General features: G+C 43.0%; 2 protein-coding genes across 2 annotated transcripts in view; both read left to right on the top strand.

Moving 5' to 3' along the window:
* Nucleotides 1–943: 943 nt before the first annotated feature.
* LOC139154995 (uncharacterized protein C2orf72 homolog) lies at nt 944–4064 on the top strand. The gene is made up of 2 exons (XM_070730201.1): nt 944–1592; nt 3877–4064. Exons 1-2 carry the CDS (start codon nt 944–946, stop codon nt 4062–4064), a joined length of 837 nt encoding a protein of 278 aa, XP_070586302.1.
* Nucleotides 4065–18170: 14106 nt separating this feature from the next.
* Nucleotides 18171–23760, top strand: part of BAZ1B (bromodomain adjacent to zinc finger domain 1B) — a 40471-nt gene continuing 34881 nt past the window's right edge. Inside the window, exon 1 of the mRNA XM_070735009.1 lies at nt 18171–18485. Within this exon, the coding sequence (XP_070591110.1) occupies nt 18370–18485 (116 nt within the window). The 5' untranslated portion in view covers nt 18171–18369. The remainder of the gene's footprint in view (nt 18486–23760) is intronic.

The raw sequence follows: 23760 nt of genomic DNA, 5'->3' as shown, positions 1-23760 counted from the left end.
CTGAACTTGGCTGCAGCCCATCTCACACTTGATAGTGACCACTAGTTCTACCGCACGAATCCCAGCGACCGATAAGGTCCCACAGAGTTGGCCTTCTCCGGGTCCCATCGACTAAACAATGTCATTTGGCGGGCCCCAGGGGAAGAGCCTTCTCTGTGGCGGCCCCGGCGCTCTGGAACCAACTCCCCCCGGAGATTAGAGCTGCCCCCACCCTCCCTGTCTTTCGTAAACTACTCAAAACTCATTTATACTGCCAGGCATGGGGGAGTTGAGATAGCTCTTCTCCTTAGGCCATTACAAGTTATGCATGGTATGTTTGTGTGTATGTTTGGTTTTATAATAGGGGTTTTTAGTTGTTTTTATTATTGGATTGCACATGTTGTGTTTATTATTGTTGTTAGCCGCCCCAAGTCTGTGGAGAGGGGTGGCATACAAATCCAATAAATTATTATTATTATTATTATTATTATTATTATTATTATTATTTATAGTGCCCTTTTAACAAGGGGCATTGCAGCATGTTAGCAATAGCACTTTTTTTTTAACAGAGCCTGCATATTGCCCCCATAATCCGGGTCCTCATTTTACCCACCTCGGAAGGATGGAAGGCTGAGTCAACCTTGAGCCGGTGATGAGGTTTGAACTGCTGACCTACAGATCTACTACAGTCCGCTTTAGTGGCCTGCAGTCCTGCACTCTACCCACTGCACCACCCCAGCTCTATCCAGAAAGAATCCACCTGGCGTCCACCAGCGAGATAAACAGATTTGCCTTCAATCCCATGCTAAGTAATTCCCTTCGCTCTCGGTGGTCTTTGGGGCAGGCTGGTCCAGGTTTACAAGCTGAGCTTGAGCATTGTGACATCACGTGGGGGGTTTTTTGCCTAGAGGCCTTTCAAGGTTAATTGAAGGGCAGCTGGACAGAAACTCCATGAAAGCAGGACATGATCAAGGAGGGGCAGGGCTTGGAGCGTCTTCCTGCACCAATATGCATCCCAGGCCCTGGGGAAAAGATCTTGCAGGATTTTCAGATCCTGGTGCAGAAGGTGGGGGGGAGGCCTGAGGTCCTTCTCATTGGGGAGACCCTGGAAGGGAGGGACATCCATAAGATGATGGCCTCTTTCGTCAAGGACCTGTTTTCCTCCTCTTCTCACTCGGTCCACCCCGCCGATGCTTTGAAAGAGCCTTGCGTCACCTGCCCCTTTGGCGGCAAGCAATGCCAGCTCATCTTCTTCCTCTGCCGGGCCTCCTGCTTTAAGGGCAAGGAGTCCGAACTGCGCAAAGTTTTGCAGCAGGTGAAGAAGTACGTCCAGAAATCCCCCTGCGCCTTGGTGGGAATCATCATGGAACCCAAGAAAGGGGAAGCCGAGGATGCCCGGGTCCGCCTGCTTCGGATGTTGAAGGGCATCTTCCCCAAGAATTCTCCACCGAAACGGGGCAAACAGACGCCTGCCAAAGGAAACCAGGGTCAGGACGGGCCATTGGAATTGGAAGAGGTGGAGGTAGAAGCAGAGATCTACGTCCCAGGTTATCCCCGGGGTAACCTGGCCATCATGAGGGCAGCCTGTCGTGCTTCGGAAGCCCTGAGCAGAGGTGGGAGACTAGACTAAGACTGAGAATGGGCTGCTGTTTTTTTCAGTGGGTGGGTGTAGGCATGCAGTCAAGGTTTATTTGTTTGTTTGTTTGTTTGTTTGTTTGCTTTGCTTGCTTGCTTGCTTGCTTGCTTGCTTGCTTGCTTGCTTGCTTATTTGTTTATTTATTTGTTTATTTATTTGTTTGTTTGTTTGTTTGTTTATTTGTTTATTTGTTTATTTGCTTATTTGTTTATTTGTTTATTATTATTTATTTATTTATTTATTTTTATTTTTTTATTTTTTATTTATTTTTTTATTTATTTTATTTATTTATTTATTTTATTTATTTATTTATTTACTTACTTACTTACTTACTTACTTACTTACTTACTTACTTACTTACTTATTTACTTATTTACTTATTTATTTATTTATTTATTTATTTATTTATTTATTTATTTATTTATTTATTGGATTTGTATGCCGCCCCTCTCCGCAGACTCGGGGCGGCTAACAACAGCAATAAAACAGCATATCATAATAATCCAATACTAAAACAGTTAAAAACCCTTATTATAAAACCAAACATACGTACAGACATACCATGCATAAAGTTGTAAAGGCCTAGGGGGAAAGAGTATCTCAATTCCCCCATGCCTGGCGGCAGAGGTGGGTTTTAAGCAGCTTACGAAAGGCAAGGAGGGTGGGGGCAATTCTAATCTCTGGGGGGAGTTGGTTCCACAGGGCCGGGGCCGCCACAGAGAAGGCTCTTCCCCTGGGTCCCGCCAAGCAACATTGTTTAGTTGATGGGACCTGGAGAAGGCCAACTTTGTGGGACCTAACTGGTCGCTGGGATTCGTGCAACAGAAGGTGGTCCCGGAGATAATCTGGTCCGGTGCCATGAAGGGCTTTATAGGTCATAACCAACACTTTGAATTGTGACCGGAAACTGATTGGCAACCAATGCAGACTGCAGAGTGTTGGTGTAACATGGGCATAGGTTCCAGGTAGCATACAAACTAAACCAGAGTCCGAGTCAAAGTACTCCTCAAAGTTCCAATTTATTTTCGGAGCCATCCTGGCATTTACATTGGGAAACCTGAATCCGAGTTTCCCACCTAGTTGAAAGTTTATTTATTCATTTTTATGTACAGTGATACCTTGTCTTACAAACTTAATTGGTTCCGGGACGAGGTTCTTAAGGTGAAAAGTTTGTAAGACGAAACAATGTTTCCCATAGGAATCAATGAAAAAGCGATTAATGTGTGCAAGGCCAAAATTCACCCCTTTTGCCAGCTGAAGCGCCTGTTTTTGCGCTGCTGGGATTCCCCTGAGGCTCCCCTCCATGGGAAACCCCACCTCCGGACTTCTGTGTTTTTGCGATGCTGCAGGGGAATCCCAGCATCGCAAAAACAAGCGCTTCTCTGGCAACGGAAGTCCAGTGGTGGGGTTTCCCAGCGAAGGGAGCATCAGTGAAATCGCAGCATCAGAAAAACACTAAAGTCCTCGAAACCCCACCTCCGGACCTCTGTGTTTTTGCGATGCTGCAATTTTGCTGAGGCTCCCCTCGCTGGGAAACCTTACCTCCGTACTTCCGTTGCCAGCGAAGCACCCATTTTTGCGCTGCTGGGATTCCCCTGCTGGAATTCCCCTGCAGCATCACAAAAACATGGACCTACAAGGTTCAGTATGATAACAGATTAGGCAAGTAGCTCAATTTTCTTTAATGGCTATAAAAGTTCAGTTCTAGATAATGATTAAAATTGATTAAAGTGTTCATGGGTAAAAGCATGCTATTTAATTATTTCCTATTTTAAAAGTAATTAAGGATCATACTAAGGTACTAGAGAAGGAAATACAATAAAAAACTATTAGGTATTCAATAAATAGTGCATACACTTACTACCCCCACTGTGCCCCCTCCCATTGGGGGCAGCAGCCCATCACTGAACCTAACTAATGTTCCACTTGTTGCTGTTTCTAAATTATGCACATGATTTTCAGTGGTTATTTATTTATTTAATTTGACTTCTATGCTGCCCAATCCCAAAGGACTCAGGGCGGCTTACAACAATATAAAATTACAAATAACAACAACAACAATAAAAGGAAGTCAAGAAAAAAACTAATTTCTAAAATCCAAATTAAGTTAGCCACAAAGTATGCATGCTGTCATCTGGGATGGTCCCGAGCACCACAGACATCCCTGGCCATAGTACATAGGCAGCAGGGAGCCCTTTATTTAAATGTTGTCTACTCAGAACCATCAGCTCAATTCAGTTAACCAGAGAATTCCTGTGCAGGTTTGCCGGAGGAGGTCACTAAGGATCCCCTACCTGTTGCAGGTTCTTCCTGGACTGTCATCATCATCAGAGGTATTTTGGGGACTCTGCTCATCATTGGCTTGGCGTCTGCTGCAGGATGGTACCTTTACCAACAAGGCATGATCCCATCTGACCTGATCCCTGCAGAGCTGCTTGCTTTCCTTTGAGGTGAGTGTGCATCGTTTTTAACCTTATAGTCAATAAAAACATAAGGAATCCTCAATCTGAGTATTGTATTGGCGGTTCTGTGTTAGCAAATACTTCAGAAGAAAAGGATTTAGGGGTAGTGCTTTCTGACAGTCTCAAAATGGGTGAACAGTGCAGTCAGGCAGTAGGGAAAGCGAGTAGGATGCTTGGCTGCATAGCTAGAGGTATAACAAGCAGGAAGAGGGAGATTATGATCCCGCTATATAGAATGCTGGTGAGACCACATTTGGAATACAGTACTGTGTTCAGTTCTGGAGACCTCACCTACAAAAAGATATTGATAAAATTGAATGGGTCCAAAGACGGGCTACAAAAATGGTGGAAGGTCTTAAGCATAAAACGTATCAGGAAAGACTTAATGAACTCAATCTGTATATTCTGGAGGACAGAAGGAAAAGGGGGGACATGATCAAAACATTTAAATATATTAAAGGGTTAAATAAGGTCCAGGAGGGAAGTATTTTTAATAGGAAAGTGAACACAAGAACAAGGGGACACAATCTGAAGTTAGTTGGGGGAAAGATCAAAAGCAACATGAGAAAATATTATTTTACTGAAAGAGTAGTAGATCCTTGGAACAAACTTCCAGCAGACGTGGTAGATAAATCCACAGTAACTGAATTTAAACATGCCTGGGATAAACATACTGTATATCCATCCTAAGATAAAATACAGAAAATAGTATAAGGGCAGACTAGATGGACCATGAGGTCTTTTTCTGCCATCAGACTTCTATGTTTCTAAGTGTAGCTTTAAACCACTTGTGGGTTGCTACCAGAACGGATAAAGATGCCGCACCAGTAGCAAAAGTTGAGCCCCGTGCACAGCTTCACTTGTCCTGTGTGCATGCGTACCCCATCGTGTGAGATTTTGCAAAAAGCAAAATCTTGTGAGGGAATGCGCGCACGTGTGAGATTTTGGCAAATGTTTGCTTCTGCGCATGGGCAGAAGCAAAAACATGCTGGAATGTATGCACGCGCATGCAGGTCAAGCAAAGCTGTGCGCTCAGTGCACCGGTAATGGCGGGAATGGGAGTCCGCCCCTGGCTTTAATCTATTTACAGTGGTACCTCTACCTAAGAACACCTCTACTTATGAACTTTTCTAGATAAGAACCGGGTGTACAATACTTTTTTGCCTCTTCTCAAGAACCATTTTCCACTTACAAACCCAACCCTCCGAAACTGCAACCGGAAAAGGCGGGGAGAAGCCTCTGTGGGGCCTCTCTAGGAATCTCCCAGGAGGAAACAGGGCCGGAAAATGCAGGAGAAGCCTCCGTGGGGCCTCTCTAGGAATCTCCTGGGAAGAAACAGGGCTGGAAAATGCAGGAGAAGCCTCTGTGAGGCCTCTCTAGAAATCTCCCGGGAGGAAACAGGGCCGGAAAATGCAGGAGAAGCCTCCGTGGGGCCTCTCTAGGAATCTCCCAGGAGGAAACAGGGCCGGAAAATGCAGGGAGAATCCTCCGTAGGGCCTCTCTAGGAATCTTCTGGGAGGAAACAGGGCCGGAAAATGCAGGGAGAAGCTTCTGTGGGGCCTCTTTAGGAATCTTCTGGGAGGAAACAGGGCCAGAAAATGCAGGGTGAAGCCTCCGTGGGGCCTCTCTGGGAATCTCCTGGGAGGAAACAGGGCCGGAAAATGCAGGGAGAAGCCTCTGTGGGGCCTCTCTAGGAATCTTCTGGGAGGAAACAAGGCCTCCACTTTCCCTGTGGTTTCCCCAATCGCACACATTATTTGCTTTTACTGTATATTGATTCCTATGGGAAAAATTGCTTCTTCTTACAATTTTTTCTACTTAAGAACCTGGTCACGGAATGAATTAAGTCCGTAAGTAGAGGTACCACTGTATTTGGATTCTCTTTGTTAACCTGTTGGGTAGTCCAGACAAGAAGTAGGATAACAATGAATACTAGCTCTATCTTTATTACAATGTTACATTACCAGTTAGGACCCACAGAGTCGGCCTTCTCCAGGTCCCGTCAACTAGACAATGTTGCCTGGTGGGGCCTAAGGGAAGAGTCTTTTCTGTGGGGGCCCCGGTCCCCTGGAATCAGCTTCCCCTGGAGATTCATACTGCCCCCACCCTCCTCGCCTTCTGCAAGAATCTCAAGACTCATCTATGCTGCCAGGCTTGAGGCTATTAGACTCCAGCACTTTGGCTGACAAATGTGTTGTGAGTAAGTCTATTGAATGGGAATGAGTGTATTTTTATGGTTTTTTGGGTTTCTTAGACTATTAATTGAAATTAATTGGATTTGGGATGTTACATATTGTTTCATTATACGTTGTAAGCCACCCTGAGTCCTCAGAGATGGGGGGCATAAAAGTCCAATAAATAAATAAGTAAATAAATTAACAGAACCCTGCAAGTCAAATAATATTTCTTCCCTCCTTTACGTTAACTCCCTGGAAATCTAGAGAAAGCTCCTTTTCAAATGCTTCCCACATCCCTTCTATTTCTGTCAATTCAGATACAGATAGTATGCATAATGGTTGTCTAGTCTGTGGTTCCTTCTTCTGTCTCCCAAAGTCATTCCCACATACCAGAGGTGAGTTCCTCCTGGTTCAGATCGGTTCTATAGAACCAATAGTAAGTTGGCGAGCTGGGTCACTGGAACCAGCAGCAGTGATAGGTTGCTGCCCCCACAGCAGAGGGGGTGGGGGAACCACTCAATGAGGGTAGTAGGTTTATGCACTATTTATTGAATAATAGTTTTTTTTATTGCCCTTCCTTCTCTAGTACCTCAGTATGACCCTTAGTTACTTTTAAAATAGGAAATAATTAAATACTATGATTTTACCCATAAACCCTTTAATCATTTTAATCGTTATCTAGAACTGAACTTTTATAGCAATTAAAGAAAATTGAGCTACTTGCCTAATCTGTTATCATACTGAACCTTGTGGGTTCAGTACAAAACCTTTAAAATGTCACTGTGCTCCTCAACAAATAATGCTGGCCATCATTTGTCCGTTTTGTATCTATTCAAATAATGTGACTTAATCAACTGGAAAAGAGTTCAAGCACCTATTTGAAAACTTATGTTGGTCGGTAAGCCACTCCCACCCAGTCACATGACCTTTAAGCACCCCCAGGTCACATGATTGTCAAGCCACTCTTACCTGTTTACATGGCCACCAAGCCACTCCTACCCGGTCACATGACCATCAAGCCACACCCACACAATAAGCCATGCCCACCGTATGGTAATAAATTTTTTTGCAGCCCTTCACTGACTGACAGTGACCCAGGCCTGCCATCCCCGGAACCAACCCTCTCGATAGCACCATCATGTTTTTTCCTTCCACGCATGCACAGAGGGTTTTTTTAATCGCTGTGCATTGTACATCCCCGCACGAAGCGCACATGCGGTGCATCAAGGAGTGAACCCCGCTCCTGCCATATACCATTATGGGCGACTGCTATACCCTTTTCTTGCATTGTATATAATTGAGAATACATTCACCACATTTATGAGTTTAGTAGTAGATCTCCTGTATGCAGAACATTAGCCCAAATGGTTGCTTTTTATGTTTCTGAGACTTAAAGACCGTGTATAATAAAGATGCAGAAAAGTGATTTACCTTGATGTTTTAATTTTTGATAGGAGAGGAGAGATTTGGGCAGAATGGAACATAATAAGATTTGTTCCCAGGAATGATTTGTACATTGTTAATATTGAGTTAGCAAAAAAGAAATCAAGAAAAGTCTACAAAAATGTGAGAGGTTTCTGGTGAGGAAATGTTCTTTGAGAAAAACACTACAGTGGTACCTCTACCTAAGAACACCTCTACTTACGAACTTTTCTAGATAAGAACCGAGTGTACAAGACTTTTTTGCCTCTTCTCAAGAACCATTTTCCACTTACAAACTCGACCCTCCGAAACTACAACCGGAAAAAGCAGGGAGAAGCCTCCGTGGGGCCTCTCTAGGAATCTCCAGGGAGGAAACAGGGCCGGAAAAGGCAGGGAGAAGCCTCCGTGGGGCCTCTCTAGGAATCTCCTGGGAGGAAACGGCCTCCACCCTCCCTGTGGTTTCCCCAATCACATGCATTATTTGCTTTTACATTGATTCCTATGGGAAAAATTGCTGCTTCTTACAAACTTTTCTACTGAAGAATCTGGTCACAGAACGAAGTAAGTTCATAAGAAGAGGTGCCACTGCATTTGTAAATCCAGTAATGATTGTCATGAATCCTTATGAAATTATGAACCTGGTCTTTCTGGGAGTACATTCCAGTGGTGGGTTGCTACCAGTTCACCCCAGTTCAGGCAAACTGGTAGCATTGGTGGGAGGCTCTGCTCATCCACCCAGACGTGATCACGGATGATCTGCGCATGCACATCTCCAAACTTGTAGAAAAAGTGAAACCCATTACTGGTACATTCCCATCTCCAGTTCATCATATACCTGTGTAATTTTCTCCTTTCTATTATCGCCTCCATGTTTGTTTAGATTGGTTTGTTTTTTTTCCCCCTGTGTGTTTGGATTTGTTTGTTTGTCCATGTCCAGCCTATAACCCAGATTAGACAACAATGAACAGAACTAACACTTCCTTGGAATTAGATAGTAAGGAGTAGTTAGAGCTATGGCTCATCAGCATCTGATAACACCCTCCTCCCAATCTCCAAGCTTCTAATGATTTTTTCCAGTGCTTTTCTTTGAAGTTGTTATAAGTAAGTTACATATTAGATGCTGTTAGTACTATGTACATAACTAGTTGGGTTTGGCAGTATATAAAATAGACCAACAATGTATGCTTACACACTATTGTTTTAAGAGCTAGTGTTACAGATTGCCATAAGAGGGAACCAGAAGCGTGATTCATTTTCTCGGCTACTCTCTGCTATTTCTGTTTTGTCTTTGTGACTATGCTGTAGTAAGAACTGTGTGTTCAAATGATGGTTTATGTATTTGTAAGCTGGACAAGTAAGCTTATAATATTGTATGTGTATTGAGGGTTATTGGCTGATTTAACTCTGTATGACTCGGACTGCTTTTTCACTAAGAGATTTGCTAAAGTAAATAATATTTTGTACACTGAATATATCTGGATTGTATTATTGAATTATTACTCGTATCTCTGAGCTATCAGCTGGATATCTGCAAGACCTTCACGTTTCCTCTGTGTACGTGTATCTTTGACCACTCAGAGATAACTCTGCACACTTATTTATTTGTTTATTTACTTATTTATTTATTTATTTATTTATTTATTTACTTACTTATTTATTTATTTATTTATTTATTTATTTATTTATTTATTTATTTATTTATTAGATTTGTATGCCGCCCCTATCCGCAGACTCGGGGCAGCTCACAACAATAATAAAAAACAATGTATCACAAATCTAATATTAAAAAGTCTCCTCCTCAACAGATAACACAGGTAGCAAAACTAAAATTCTGAGGATCATTATAGGTTAATATCCTAGATGTCAAAACAAAATAATAGTTCTCTGCCTCATCTTCTGGACACATCTTGAATAGAAAGACTGGAGCCACTGCAAAGCGGTGTCCCCAAGGCCCTTTCTCACTACTTATTCTAGGTGTTGGGGAAAAAATAATGTTGGATTCGAAACAAAAATCATGTTTGCATTTTTAATCAGTGTTAAAATGGTTGTAATCAGCAATGGGCTACGAGCCAGAGCGCTAAATTGCGCTCGCCGCCATGGCTTGTAAGTTCTTGCAGGACCAGCGCGATTTTGCTGCTGCACCTGTGGAGGTAGCAAAATTGCGCCCGTGTTTCGGCAAGGTTTTACCTGCGGCTCCATGCACGATTTTGCTACCTCCACAGGTGCAGCAGCAAAATCATGCTGGTCCTGCAAGAACTTACGAGTTGCGGCGGCGAGCACAATTTAGCGTTCTGGCTCATAGCCCACCACTGGTTGCAATATTTTGACATATTCCATAAATCTAAAACCAGTATCTATCATTTAATGCAAATCTATTTTTAAAAAACACAGTTGCCCTTGTTTTAAATGATGCAGAAATACATGTACATTATCAGACAGCTAAGGGTGGGCTGCCGGGGTTTGCAGGGGTTCGGGAGGACCTGTAGCTAAGATTCTGTGCAGCCTGAAGAACCCCCAAATCCAATTCCGGGCTGGCTCCTTAGTTGAGCCTTGCTGGGTAATGATGTCATGAAAGGGCTTTGGGCAATTTCTAGCCAAGAACGCTTCAAGAGTTGTAAACCTAATCCTACGTAGCTTCTGCTCTGGCAATCTCTCACTACTTACCAGAGTTTACAAAACTTTCACCAGACCCATCCTCGAATACAGCTCATCTGTTTGGAACCCATATCGCATCTCAGACATTAACACCCTTGAAAATGTCCAAAGATACTTCACCCTTCACTCCTCCACCCTTCACTCCTCCACTCGAAACAGAATACCCTACGAGACTAGACTTTCAATCCTGGGCCTAGAAAGCTTAGAATTAAGTTGCCTTAAACATGATCTAAGTATTGCCCACAAGATCATATGCTGCAACGTCCTGCCTGTCGGCGACTAATTCAGCTTCAACCACAACAACACAAGAGCACACAACAGATTTAAACTTAATATCAACCGCTCCAAACTTGACTGTAAAAAATATGACTTCAGTAACCGAGTTGTCAAAGCGTGGAACTCATTACCAGACTCCATAGTGTCATCCCCAAACTCCCAACAATTTACCCTTAGGTTATCCACAGTTGTCTTATCCAGATTCCTAAGAGGTCAGTAAGGGGTGTACATAAGCGCATTAGAGTGCCGTCCATCCCCTGTCCTATTGCTCTCCTATATCTCCTATACCTTTCTTCTATTCCTATATCTCTTCTTCTATTCTTTCATTGATATGTTTTATTCCTATATCTTCTCTTCTCTTCTTTCTTAGATATATTTTACTATGAATATAACCTTCATTATGTATTTTACTATGTATATACCCACTAAAACCCTCATTGTGTATTGGACAAAATCAATCAATCAATCAATCAATTTCTACTATGGCTCTGTCTGAAGAAGGTAGACCTTTGTTTTATATAATAGACTGGCCCAGGCCTTAATGACTCATTGACAAAGGTGGGAGGGTGAGTTTCCACCTCCCTTTCAGGGGAAATATTCTGCCCTTTTAATATTTCCTAAAATATTTCATTTTCCTAGGATAGAGGTGAGTGCTAACTTCCTACAATACCTAACAGGAACTCACAGTCTCCCACTTTCTAAACAGGTTCTTTAACAGCTACTACATCAAATATAGACAATCTAGAAAAATAGAATAGAATAGACAATTTCAAAAAGTAGAATTCTCCCTGTTTCTGTTCACACTTTCTATACAGTGGATGGAAGCTTGCCTCTTTTAAAACAAAGTTTGTATCAGTTCACTGTTTTGATTCCTCATTCCTCTCAGTGTGAGAAGCAATTCTAACAAATTACTTTATTAGGAAGGGTCCCTATCTGCTATTGGCCTATGAGAGGGGTTTAGGTAAATCATGGTTGGTTGGTCCTCTTTGAAAAAACGGGATAATATGGGCCTATTATAGTGCTGTAACATTACTGAGATTATTATTTAAAAATGGAAACAAAAATATTTTTACAACATGCCAATTGCATATACAGTGGTACCTCATGATACGAACCCCTCGTCATACGAACTTTTCAAGATACGAACCCAGGGTTCGGAATTTTTTTGCCTCTTCTTACGAACTTTTTTCACCTTACGAACCTGCCGCCGGCCGCTGGGATGCCCCACCTCCAGACTTGAGTTCCTCCCAGTTTTTTCCCACCCTGTCCTGCCCCATTCTCCCCTCTGGATCTCCATGGGTTTCCTCCGTTTTTCTGCACTCTTTCCTGCCCCATTCTCCCCTCTGGATCTCCATGGGTTTCCTCCGTTTTTCTGCACTCTTTCCTGCCCCATTCTCCCCTCTGGATCTCCATGGGTTTCCTCCGTTTTTCTCCACTCTTTCCTGCCCCATTCTCCCCTCTGGATCTCCATGGGTTTCCCTCCACCCACTCCGTTCGCCTCAGCTTCGTCTCCCGGCAGCTTTTTTTTTTAAAGCCTTAATGTTTTGGATTTTCCTAATCGGCTTGCACGCATTATTGGCTTTTCCATTGATTCCTATGGGAAACATTGTTTCATCTTACGAACTTTTCACCTGACGAACCTCGTCCTGGAACCAATTAAGTTCGTAAGATGAGGTATTACTGTATTCTCTTAGTGTATGTAAGAAAACTTGAAATTTTAATGAATGGCCAGCATTTTGAACCTGAGAAATCTTGTGCAATGTACAATATACACTTTGGAGTCTAACTGAATTACTCATGAAGTACATCAATTTGTTATATTTGTGAAAACATGATGATGTTATTTGTTTTTCTTCAGATCCTGAATTCATCTGGATGTTACGCTGTCCTGCAAAAATAAAACAACAGCATGTCACATTGTGTTTGTAAATATCAGTTGTTTTATTACTCTTTAACTGGGAAGATTATCCTATTAGTCACCAAAGACTCCTAAAAACTGTTATTACATATATGGTATTAGGAATGAGGACACTTTGAAAATAGTTTGGAAGATCTAGTTGTGCTTTGAATCACTGAAATTCAAAAATTTTCTCTACCAGTTCTGTGCCGTGGCTTGGTGGGCATGGCTTGGTGAGAGTCGTGGCATGGCCAACCTTTTTTTTTAAAAAACTTTTTAAAAGCATTTTTTAACTCCCAGTTCTACAATTTAACTAAATCTAAGTGCTATTGCTATTCTCCCAAACTGGGAGTTTAAAAATGCTTTTAAAAAGTTTTTTAAAAGTTCCCACGATCATTTGTGACAATCAGCTGTGCCCGCGATCCTTTTTTTTAACTTTTCAAAGCATTTTTACTACATATTCGACAGAAACGATAGTAAGAAAAATGCTTTAAAAAGTTTTTTTAAAGGTTCCGGCGATCACACAACATAGCTGATCGTTACAGCTGATCGTGAGAACCTTTTTTAAACAAACTTTTTAAAAGCATTTTTTTTACTACCGGTTCCAGCAAACCAGTAGCATGTTTACTACCAGTTCGGGTGAACCAGCTCAAACCGGTAACATTTCACCCCGCTTTGAATTTTATGCACAGCCAAGTACAATACTACTTAAAGCAATTTTGAATAGCAAAATTAAAAGTTAAAAACCAAAATGATGGGGGGGAGTGTTGGAGAGAGAATTTCTGATTATTCAGCCAGCCTCAACATGGCAAACCCACGCCGTTTGCTGCCATCTAGTGGTCGGCACGTAGGTATTGGTAATTCTTTGCCAGAGAAAGTTAAGAATAATTGTTTTGATAAAATGCCTGGAGCTACAATACAGGTAAGTCCTCAATTTATAATAGATCATTTACTGATGAAAGTTACAGCATCATTTTAAAAAGTGACTTATGATCTTTTATGACGGTTGTAGCATCTCCAGGATCATGTGATTTACAGTTACAACTGTAAAGCAGAAGAAGGAGAATTCTCAGTCTAAATTTGCTTGTTTTCTCAATTTCTCCAGGCTTCTTTAAACTTTTATCACTGGCTTCTTTGGAAGAAATCAGCAATGGCCAATCAAAATTTTATTTATTTATTTATTCATTTATTGGATTTATAGCTGTCCCTCTCCAAGGAATAGGAGCGTCTTACAACATTATTATTATTATTATTATTATTATTATTATTATTATTATTTATTAGATTTGTATGCCACCCCTCTCCGGAGACTCGGGGCGGCTAACAGCAATAATAAAACAGTATACAATAATAATCCAATGCTAAAAACTATTAAAAAACCCATTAATATAAAAACCAAACATACATACAGACATACCATGCATAAAATTGTAAGGCCTAGGGGGAAAGAGTATCTCAATTCCCCCATGCCTGACGGCAGAGGTGGGTTTTAAGTAGCTTACGAAAGGCAAGGAGGGTGGGGGCAATTCTAATCTCTGGGGAGAGTTGGTTCCAGAGGGCTGGGGCTGCCACAGAGAAGGCTCTTCCCCTGGGTCCCGCCAAGCTGCATTGTTTAGTTGATGGGACCTGGAGAAGACCCACTCTGTGGGACCTAACTGGTCGCTGGGATTCGTGCAGCAGAAGGCGGTCCCTGAGATAATCTGGTCCGGTGCCATATCATATCAACAAATCAAAATAAACAATAAAATACATTAAGCCAAATCCAAAACTGCAGTAAGTAACTACAGTACTCTAAAATCCTTAATTAATTAAAAATCAGTCATACTTATTCAAACAACTACCATATATAACATTCATCGGCCAGGGGGCTAAGGCCTAATCACCACAAGCCTGGTGACAGTCTTAAGACTTTTACGGAAGGCGAGGAGGGTGGGGGCAGTGTGAATCTCTGGGGGGAGCTGATTCCAAAGGGCAGGGGCCCCCACAGAGAAGGCTCTTCCCCTAGGCCCCACCAAACAACATTGTTGAGTTGACAGGATCTGAAGAAGGCCAACTCTGTGGGACCTAACCAGTCGCTGGGACTCATACGGCAGAAAGTGGTCCTGCAAGTAATCTGGCCCGATGCCATGTAAATTGCTTTTAATATGAATTCCCCCCCCCCCATTGTTTCAGTGCAGGGGTGATTTTATTTTGATCATGCAAGTTAAGATTGGTTTTTCTGTGAGCTACTTCTAGTGAAAAAAGGAAGTGTATAAAATAAATATACCTATATCTGAACGTTATTGTGAGCTACGCAGATAGATTGGGACACATACTATAAATAAATAATTTGGGTGGCAGCTGCAAGGAAAGGCATGCCGGGGTTACTCTGTCTCCCCTGCTGTGGACTTTGGCGGGAAGGGAAAGAAACCCCAGCCTGCTGTTCCTGCTGCTGCCATGGAAACGGCAGTGTGAGAACTGCCACCACACAGCCACCTCGCTGTGTGAGGGGTGAGGGCGGTAGCATCAGTGGGATGGGCTTTCCATGTCCAGAGTGCGAGACTGGCAGGAGGAGGAGGAACGGCGGCGGTACACCGTTCACTCTGGCAAAGTTTTGTGCAGGAAGTTTTCCAGGCCCAAAACCGGCCCAGGGGCATGTACGGATGGTGCATGTGCAGAGATGTGCAGGATAGGAGTGCATTGCATTGTGGGTGCCGGCATACGCACGCGTTATCACACATTGCACACACACACACTTTTGGCACACAACCATAAAAAGGTTCGCCATCATTGCCCTATACCAGGGGTAGGCAATTTGGCTCTTCCGTGACTTGTGGACTTCAACTCCCAGAATTCCTGAGCCAATCATGCTAGCTCAGGAATTCTGGGAGTTGAAGTCCATATGTCATAGAAGAGCCAACTTTACCTACCTCTGCCCTATGCCTATGATGGCGAACCTATGGCAACCTATTACTATAATACTATGATAAATATTTAAGAAATGAAGATTTTAAAGCATCAATAGTTGTGTTTTTGGTTTTGCTGATTTTTTAAATTTTAATAGTAATCGATTTTGGTTTTTTTAATTATTAATTTCTTTTAATAAAAAAGAAGGGAATTTTTTTCCTATTAATTAGGGAAGGGTTTTATAAAAGTTTTTAGTTTCTTTTAAGAAGAATGTATAAGAAGGAGGAGTAGGCATGATGGCCTATCTGGATTTGTAAGAGGATAATGATATTAATTGAAATATAAAGTAACAGAATAACATAGTGGGAAGGGACCTTATTCTGCCCCAGCACCAGGCCCCAAATAATTACTCAACAAGTTGTCTTGGGTGACATCTGTGCTCAGGAATGAAAATGTGCTGCTCAGACACTATACTTTTCCGCCCACACCGGGGAAAAAAATTAGAGGGAACCTTGCTGGAGATCCTGGGCGAAAAAGGCTGAGATGCTGAGACTACCTGGGTTTTATGTTGGGTTTTGAGCTTGTGTTCTGATTGGTTGTCAGAGGTCCCATGGGACATGCATGGGCAACCCTATAGGCTGTCAAACCTTGCTAGATGATGATGTAATGAAAGGGCTTTAGGCAATTCCTAATATGGCTCTGCCTGGAGGAGGTAGATCTTTGTTATGTAGTATAGATTGGCCCCAGGCCCTAATGGCCCATTGATATAGGTGGGGGGAGCTAAGTTTCTGCCTCCCTTTCAGGGGAAACATTCTGCCCTTTTAATATTTCGTAAAATATCTCATTTTCCTAGGAGTGGGGTGGGTGCTAACTTCCTACCGTGCCTAAAGTGGGACAGGAACTCACAGTCTCCCACTTTCTAAACAGTTCCTTAATAGCTACTACACCAAATATATAGACAATTCAGAAAAATAGAATTCTGTTTCTGTTCACACTTTCTATACAAAATATCTCATTTTCCTAAGAGTAGGGTGGGTGCTCACTTCCTACACAATGACCAGCGGAAAAAGGAGAGCTGGACACTATAAAGCAGTGTTTCCCGCTGGCTGGGGAACTCTGGGAGTTGAAGTCCAGATCTCTTCAAGTTGCCAAGGTCGGGAAACACTGCTATAAACGATGACACAGGGATGGCCATGGCGGATCTGAACGGAATATGGACAATGCTAATCTATAGAGTAGCTGACGCAAGGGCGGATTGCTATTACCAGTCGCAATAGGTGTGCTGCACATGCAGCTTTATGCACACGCGCATGTCCCCAGCGTGAATTTGCTTCGCGCAAAGCAAAAATTGGCCAAAATATTGCGAGGGTACACACATGTGCGCAAAATTTTGGTGACTGTTAGCTTCCGCGCATGCCAAAATTTCACACGCACAAGTGTCCCCTTGTAGGATTTTTCTTCTGTGAATGAAGCAAAACATACAAAAAATTAAAAGAAAAAAGATGACGGTGCCCGAAGGACTGGCACCAGAGGATTGTACGCAAATTGTGCAATCTGGCAGCCACTACCAGTGTGCGGTCACCCACCGCACTAGCAGCAAACCATCCACTGAAGGGCTGCCTGCCACCGGCGCTAACGGTATGCTCCCCGCGGCGGGTGCACGCAAACATCTGGCACTGGCACAAGATTCGGCTTCTGCACATGTGCACAGAAGCAAAATCTCATGTGAGGATGCTCATACATGCGAGATTTTGGCAATTTTCACCTATTTCTTTTCTTCCGCGCATGCATGAAAGCCAAAAAGCCTAAATTGCCAAAAATTCATGCGCATTTTCACATAAGATTTCACTTGCTGCATATGTGCATCAGCCAAATCTTATGCGGGGCGCACAATTGCACACACATCACAATTTTTACTAACTAATAGGCGATTCCAGTGGTAACAGCTGTGGTCCATTATTGCAGTGTTTCCCAACCATGGCAACTTGATGATATCTGGACTTCAACTCCCAGAATTCCCCAGTCCAAATATCTTCAAGTTGCCAAGGTTGGGAAACACTGCATTACTGAAACCATCCCTGAGGACGGTGGGGCATGCCTGAATAGCTGATCACGACCAGGGTCTGGGGTTCAGACTCTACAACTACTCTTTATGTTGTAATTAACGTTTGGGATGTGGGCTTCAACCAATGAAAAAATCCATTCCTTACAGCAGTGTTTCCCAACCTTGGCAACTTGAAGATATTTGGACTTCAACTCCCAGAATTCCCCAGCCCGGCAGTTGAAGTCCAGATATCGTCAAGTTGCCAAGGTTGGGAAATGCGGAAAACAATACAGTACAGTAATCCGATGTATTTCCCATGATTCCTCGGGACTACTTCTAAGGACGCTGCTCCTTTAAGGCGAGGCTGCGTTTTAGGCGTCCAGACAAAAGCCTTCGTAGAGGGCTTTCCCCCTCCCTCTACCTCTCGGCAATTCCCGGACGAAGCGATAAGCTCCTATTGGACGAGGAAGGCGGGATACAATAACGGCGACCAAAAAAATGGCGGCGGGAGATCCGCGCTCCTTTCTTGCGCTTACATAACGCGACCTTTCTATTTTCACTGGCCGGGCGCGCGCGCGCGCAGCGCAACCTAACCTTAAAAAATTGTTTGTTTGAGCGTCGCCCTCACTAGCCAATGAAATTGTGCGGTCTTCAGCAATTCACCAATCAGCGCCCGCGGGGAAGCGACGGGAGGGTGGGAGGACCGAAAGTGGGCAACGTTAATAAAGAAACATACATATCGGAGGTGTGTGTTGGGGGGGAGGGGATTGATTTGCGCGCGCACAGGAGAGGGAGGGGGCGAGCGGCGAGAGGCTTGAGGGGGCTTGCCGGCTTCGCCCTCCCGCGCTCCTGTGAGGAAGCAAGGAGGGGATTCTCCCGCCTTTTTTTCCAGCGCTTTTGCTCCTCCCGGACCGACTTCTTCCCTCGCCTCAGTGATGGCGCCGCTGCTGGGCCGCAAGCCTTTCCCTCTGGCTAAGCCGCTGCCGCCGGGAGAGCCGCCGGGAGAGCGCTTCGTCATTGCCCACACGCAGGAGGCCTTCCGCTCCAGCGAGTATCCGATTTGGACGGTGGCGAGAACTAATTGCGCGCGCGGCGGAGGGAGGGGGGACTTTTTGTTTTTCAGTCAGGGCGCCGTGTGGGGGAGGGATGGGTGAGGAGGTAGCGAAGGAGTTGCTCTTTTTTTCCGTCTCTCGTCCTGGCCGACTTAAAGTCGGATCGGAAACGAAGGCCCTTTCTTAGCTTTCTTGACTCTCTTTGTTCCCTTTTTTTCCTCTTTTATTTTCCCCTCCTCCTTCCCCCTCCCTCTTCTCGGCATCTTTTTCTTCAAGATGGAGCAGGGCAGGACGACTTCGCTCGCTAGGCTGAAAGTGCCAGCGGGGCCGGCAGAGGAAGAGATATCTGTCAGTGTTTCCCAACCTGCTGGCTGGGGAATTCTGGGAGTTGAAGTCCAGATATCTTCAAGTTGCCACGGTTGGGGAATACTGCAAGATGATATGTCGGATTGGGAAGAAAGATGAGGGGAGGAGATTCTGAGTTATTCTCATTAGCTGCTGTGTAAGTTTGGACTGGCTGCTTGGCTGTTGGGGAGCAGTTAACTTTGAAAGGATGTGGATACCAGAGGGAGATTTTCACTTTCAGGTAATGCTTGTTGTCTCTGGAGGCATTTTGGGCTGTCCCTGGCAGGAAACAGGTAGGCGTTTTTGGTCTTCAGTAAGACTGTCTGTTAAATGGTTGCTAAAAGTAGAATGTTACTCTGGGCAGGATCTATCTCTGAATCATAGGAGCAAAGGGCTCAGGTTAGTGAAGGTTCATCATTGTGGTGCCTTGTTTGACAACTTTCTAGTGTGAACATTAGATTGACAACTGGCTCTAGTAGGAAACTTTTACTTTTTACAGATAGTCTTCAATTTACAGTGGTTTGTTTAGTGACCGAAAAAAAGTGAGTTATGACAGCTTTTCACACTTATTACTATTGCAGCATCTCCCTGACCATGGGATCAGAATTCAGATAGTTGGCAACTGGTTCATATTTATGACCGTTGCTGGTGGCTCGAGGTCACATGATCACCTTTTCCTACCTTCCAACAAGCAAAGTCAACGGGGAAGCCAGATTTGCTTAACAACCGGGTTGCTAATTTATCAACTGCAGTGATTCATTTAACAACAGAGACTGGAAAGGTCAAAAACTCACTTATACAAATGTGTCACTTAACACAAATGTTTGGCTCAATTATGGTCCTAAGTCAAGGTCTTATGTGTATTGCTAACTTGTCTTACTTGAAGGTTTACCAGAAAATTACCTTTCAATAATTAAAACCTAGAATTGATTGAAAGACACTTCAAGAATGATTGTAGCTCTTGTTTTGTGATGAGTTACATGCATAAATTAGCTTACCCATCATATGGGTAAGACATGATGCCCCTGTCTTTCATGGCTCTACACAGCAACTTAACCCAGATGATAAAACAATTCTTTTTGCATCCAATGTCCAAAGGTTTGCATTTTTATATTTTAGAAGTTCTGAATGATAAAGGAAGATTAGTTAGTACTGCTTTCATATTCTGTGTTTATTGTAGCATATGATTAAAGATTAAATGGAAGTTTGTTTAGAACTAAATGAAACCATGATACTATAGCATGTTTTTTAAGCAGTTGTTGTATATGGCCACTTCAGCTGTCAGTATAACTTTGCCATATTTTCTGATGCCTAAGGAAGACTTCTCTTGTTCATGTTCCAATACATATTTCAAACCTGTATGTATTCAAAAACCTGGCTGAAGGAGAATGAGGAAGCCAAGGGCTGGACTTTACATAGCCAGTTTATAAAGTTTATAAAAAGTTTGTTTATAGTGTTTGTTTACAGAATCTTGATTTGTCTGATGATTAAGTACAGATTTTATTGCGTAGTTTTCCCATTTGTAGCAGTTTTTTTCCCAATGATTGCATTATTTTAAAATAGATTTACCCCAACTATCTAAAAATGGTTAAACAGTTTTCATAAAAGCACACCATTTAGCAATTTTTCTGGAAAATGATTAGCAAGCAAGCATTTTAATATTCTGTGATTCAGGATGATAGTACTTTTGGTATTTACCTCATTTTGTATATGGTATACTGAAGATGTTCATGGTGTTTAAGCAAGTAATATTGGCAAGGAGGTGGGATTCACTTGAAATGTCCTTTAATAGGTCTAATCATGGATACAAATTTCCTCATATAATTTATCTCAGACTTCTTTATTTTGAGGATAGACTGCTGGTATTTCTGTGGAAATGGAAAACATTCTATGTTTTTTAAATCTCAATGAGATAGTTTTTGTGTAGGCCTAATTATGTTTAGTGTCCTTAAAGGGGCAATGCTTTGTTTTTCCTCTTCAGCTTTTCTTTGTCTTGTACCCAAGAGAGCCCCTTCCTGTTAACAAAACCCTTTATCCCTCTCTCCCATCTGTCACAACAGCCTTCGCTCATTTTTGATCACCAGGCATTTTTGAAAGCAAATCTACTTATAATATTGTGATATGTACTTTACCTTTAGAGATTCAATGGTAGAGAAAATGGACTGACATAATTTATTGGATTTTCTGTTTGCAATCTAGTTAATATTGCTGGATATTGTATGAGATTGGAAACAGTATGGATGCTACTCTGAAATATGTTTAAATTCTATCTGCCCAAAAAAGGCAAAAAGTAAACTTGGGAACAAGAGAAACCTTTTGACACTTTGTTTAAATTTGAGTTCACAATTTACCACAATTCAGTTTTGGATAATATGTTTTTTTTAATGTCCTGAATTGCAAATGTCCAAAATTTAGTTACCAGTAGGTGTCAGGATTTACTCCTGATGACTATGTATGCAAAAGATGACAGTATTTGGTCATTTAGAAATTTCATTGGAATCATTTTAATTTGTCATTAAATGCTTGCAGTGATGGAAAAGAGTAGTTGATGTTGATAAAACTCAGTTATACAACTCTACCTCAAACCAACCAAGCAGTCCTGATATCTTTTCTTGGCATTTGCAGGTTATTGTAGAACCAGTGCACAAAAAGGTTCTCCTTGACTTGAAGCTCTGGTTTGAAGAGCAAGTAGCAATAACAATATCACTTAGAGTTATATACCACTTCACGGTGCTATACAGTCCTCTCTAAGCGGTAGAAGCCATAGGCAAGGGAGAGCGGTAGAAGCCACAGAAAAGATAGCTTTTGCACACTGGTACATTAGGAAAAAGTTGCATCCTTTTTTGGATTGGAGGACACTTCATGTAAATCATGCCTTGGTTACTCCCAAATGGATTATTGCAACAGATTATATGGAGCTGCCTTTGAAGAGTATTCACAAGTGTCAGGTGGTCAAGGCAGAGGTATTAGCAGCTCTGGGCCCACCTCTGTACACCGGTGCTACTTCCAATACTGATTGTTAGCTGTAATGCTATTCATGGCATAGGACTGGATTACAGTGATCCCTCGAGTTTCGCGTCCTCGAGCATCGCGAAAGGGCTATATCGCTAGTTTTCAACCCGGAAGTAAACTCCACCATCTGCGCATGCGTGCCCTTCCACGCATGCGTAGATGGTGGAGTTTCCCCGCCGGGCAGAGGCTTCCCTGGGTCTTCCCCCTCTTGCCCCGGTAAGACCCCAGCGGCGGCGCGAGCAACGGCGTGGGCTGGCGGGCGGCACGCGCGCGGAAACCCCAGCTCCGCTTCCCAGCTGGGAAGCGGAGCCGGCAACAGCGTGGGCGGGCGGGCGGCGCGCGCGAGCTTGGGGACACCCCACCTCCGCGCGCGCGCGTTGCTGGGGAAAGCGCGCGCGCTTGGGGACACCCCACCTCCGCTTCCCAGCTGGGAAGCGGAGCTAGGGTGTCCCCACCGCGCGCGCGTTGCTGGGGAAAGCGCGCGCGCTTGGGAACACCCCACCTCCGCTTCCCAGCTGGGAAGCGGAGCTAGGGTGTCCCCACGCGCGCGCGCGTTGCTGGGGAAAGCACGCACGCTTGGGGACACCCCACCTCCGCTTCCCAGCTGGGAAGCGGAGCTGGGGTGTCCCCAAGTGCACACGCACCCCAGGCGCGAGCAACGGGGTAGGCGGGCGGCAGTGGAAGTAAAAACACCATCTGCACACGCGCAGATGGTGTTTTTACTTCCGCACCGCTACTTCGCGAAAAATCGATCATCGCTTGGGGTCCTGGAACGGAACCCTCGCGATGATCGAGGGACCACTGTATTTGTAAAACTCTATACCAGCATGAAGAAAATTCTGAAGTCTCGTAATCGAAAGTTGATTGAAGAAGGATGTTTTGCAGATAGGTGGAGAATTTTTTTTTTTTTTTGCTGTATTGGCATAAATAGCTTTTATGAAACCACAGTAAAAGACAGCTTCTATCTGTAATCTCGTTTGATCTCCACGCTCTTGGTGTGGAGCAGTGCATAACTCCAAACATGGTTGAAGGATATGAGATGAAGAGTAATGTGTGGGATGTTAATTTGATATATCATAGATCAGGGATGTGAAACTTGTGGCCTGCAGACCAGATGAATCATGCACTGGCCGTGCCCATCCCTGGGTTAGTGAAATGGGAGGAAAGTTGTGATATGTCATATGACAATGTGACGTGAGTTTAATACTCATGGCATAGATTATTAGATTGTGGTACAGTATAAGAGTTGAGAATTGTGCAAAGTGTGTTCTTTGCATATGTGTGCAGAAAGGGTTGTATATACATTAGAATTTTGAACAAATGCACAAAAAGTATTTACTATTGGAGAGTGGATTAATCACCCATTTTTATTGTAAATTATGAGAATAGTTTTTAAAAAGCTAAATAATGCATAAATATTTGAAGTAGAACCTATGAACCTTCTAAATGTTTGAGCTTTTATGCTCTTTTTCACACTGAGTCAGTTTTAGGAAGTAGAATGTATTGGTATGTTGCTGGGGAATAATGCTAATGTCTCCCCTGAATTCTTTTTATATTGCCACTTGGTTCCTTATTATCATGCACTGTATGTTTGGAATGTTTTGCTAAAGATTTAAGATTGGTTCCCATATTGCCATGTGACTCTTTAGCTTTTCTATGTAAAAGTGATTTGAAATTCCTAATTAAAAAATTAACATTGGTGACTATAGTACTCCAAAATGAAAATATATTGCATATTTTGCATCAAAGAGTGTAGGTTCTGGAGAATTTCTATGGAAAACAAAGTGTATCTACCTTCTATTGTCAATAGGTATTAACTTAAGATTTAAGGAACTTTTCTATTGTTTGCATTGTGATCCATGTATATGAGCTTACACAATGCAGTGTTATTGGCTTAAAATTCATCAATACAAGTAA

The sequence above is a fragment of the Erythrolamprus reginae genome, chromosome 1 (assembly GCF_031021105.1).
Source record: "Erythrolamprus reginae isolate rEryReg1 chromosome 1, rEryReg1.hap1, whole genome shotgun sequence".
Lineage (NCBI taxonomy): Eukaryota > Metazoa > Chordata > Lepidosauria > Squamata > Dipsadidae > Erythrolamprus > Erythrolamprus reginae.
Note: the sequence above shows the minus strand (reverse complement) of the source record. Positions and strands in the feature narration are given on the sequence as shown.

What these genes read in the sequence shown, in the direction of transcription:
- LOC139154995 (XM_070730201.1), top strand. Translation starts at nt 944, where the DNA reads ATGATCAAGGAGGGGCAGGGCTTGGAGCGTCTTCCTGCACCAATATGC. An exon ending in TTCGGAAGCCCTGAGCAGAG is followed by an intron (nt 1,593 to 3,876) that starts GTGGGAGACTAG and finishes ATTCCTGTGCAG; the next exon opens with GTTTGCCGGAGGAGGTCACT.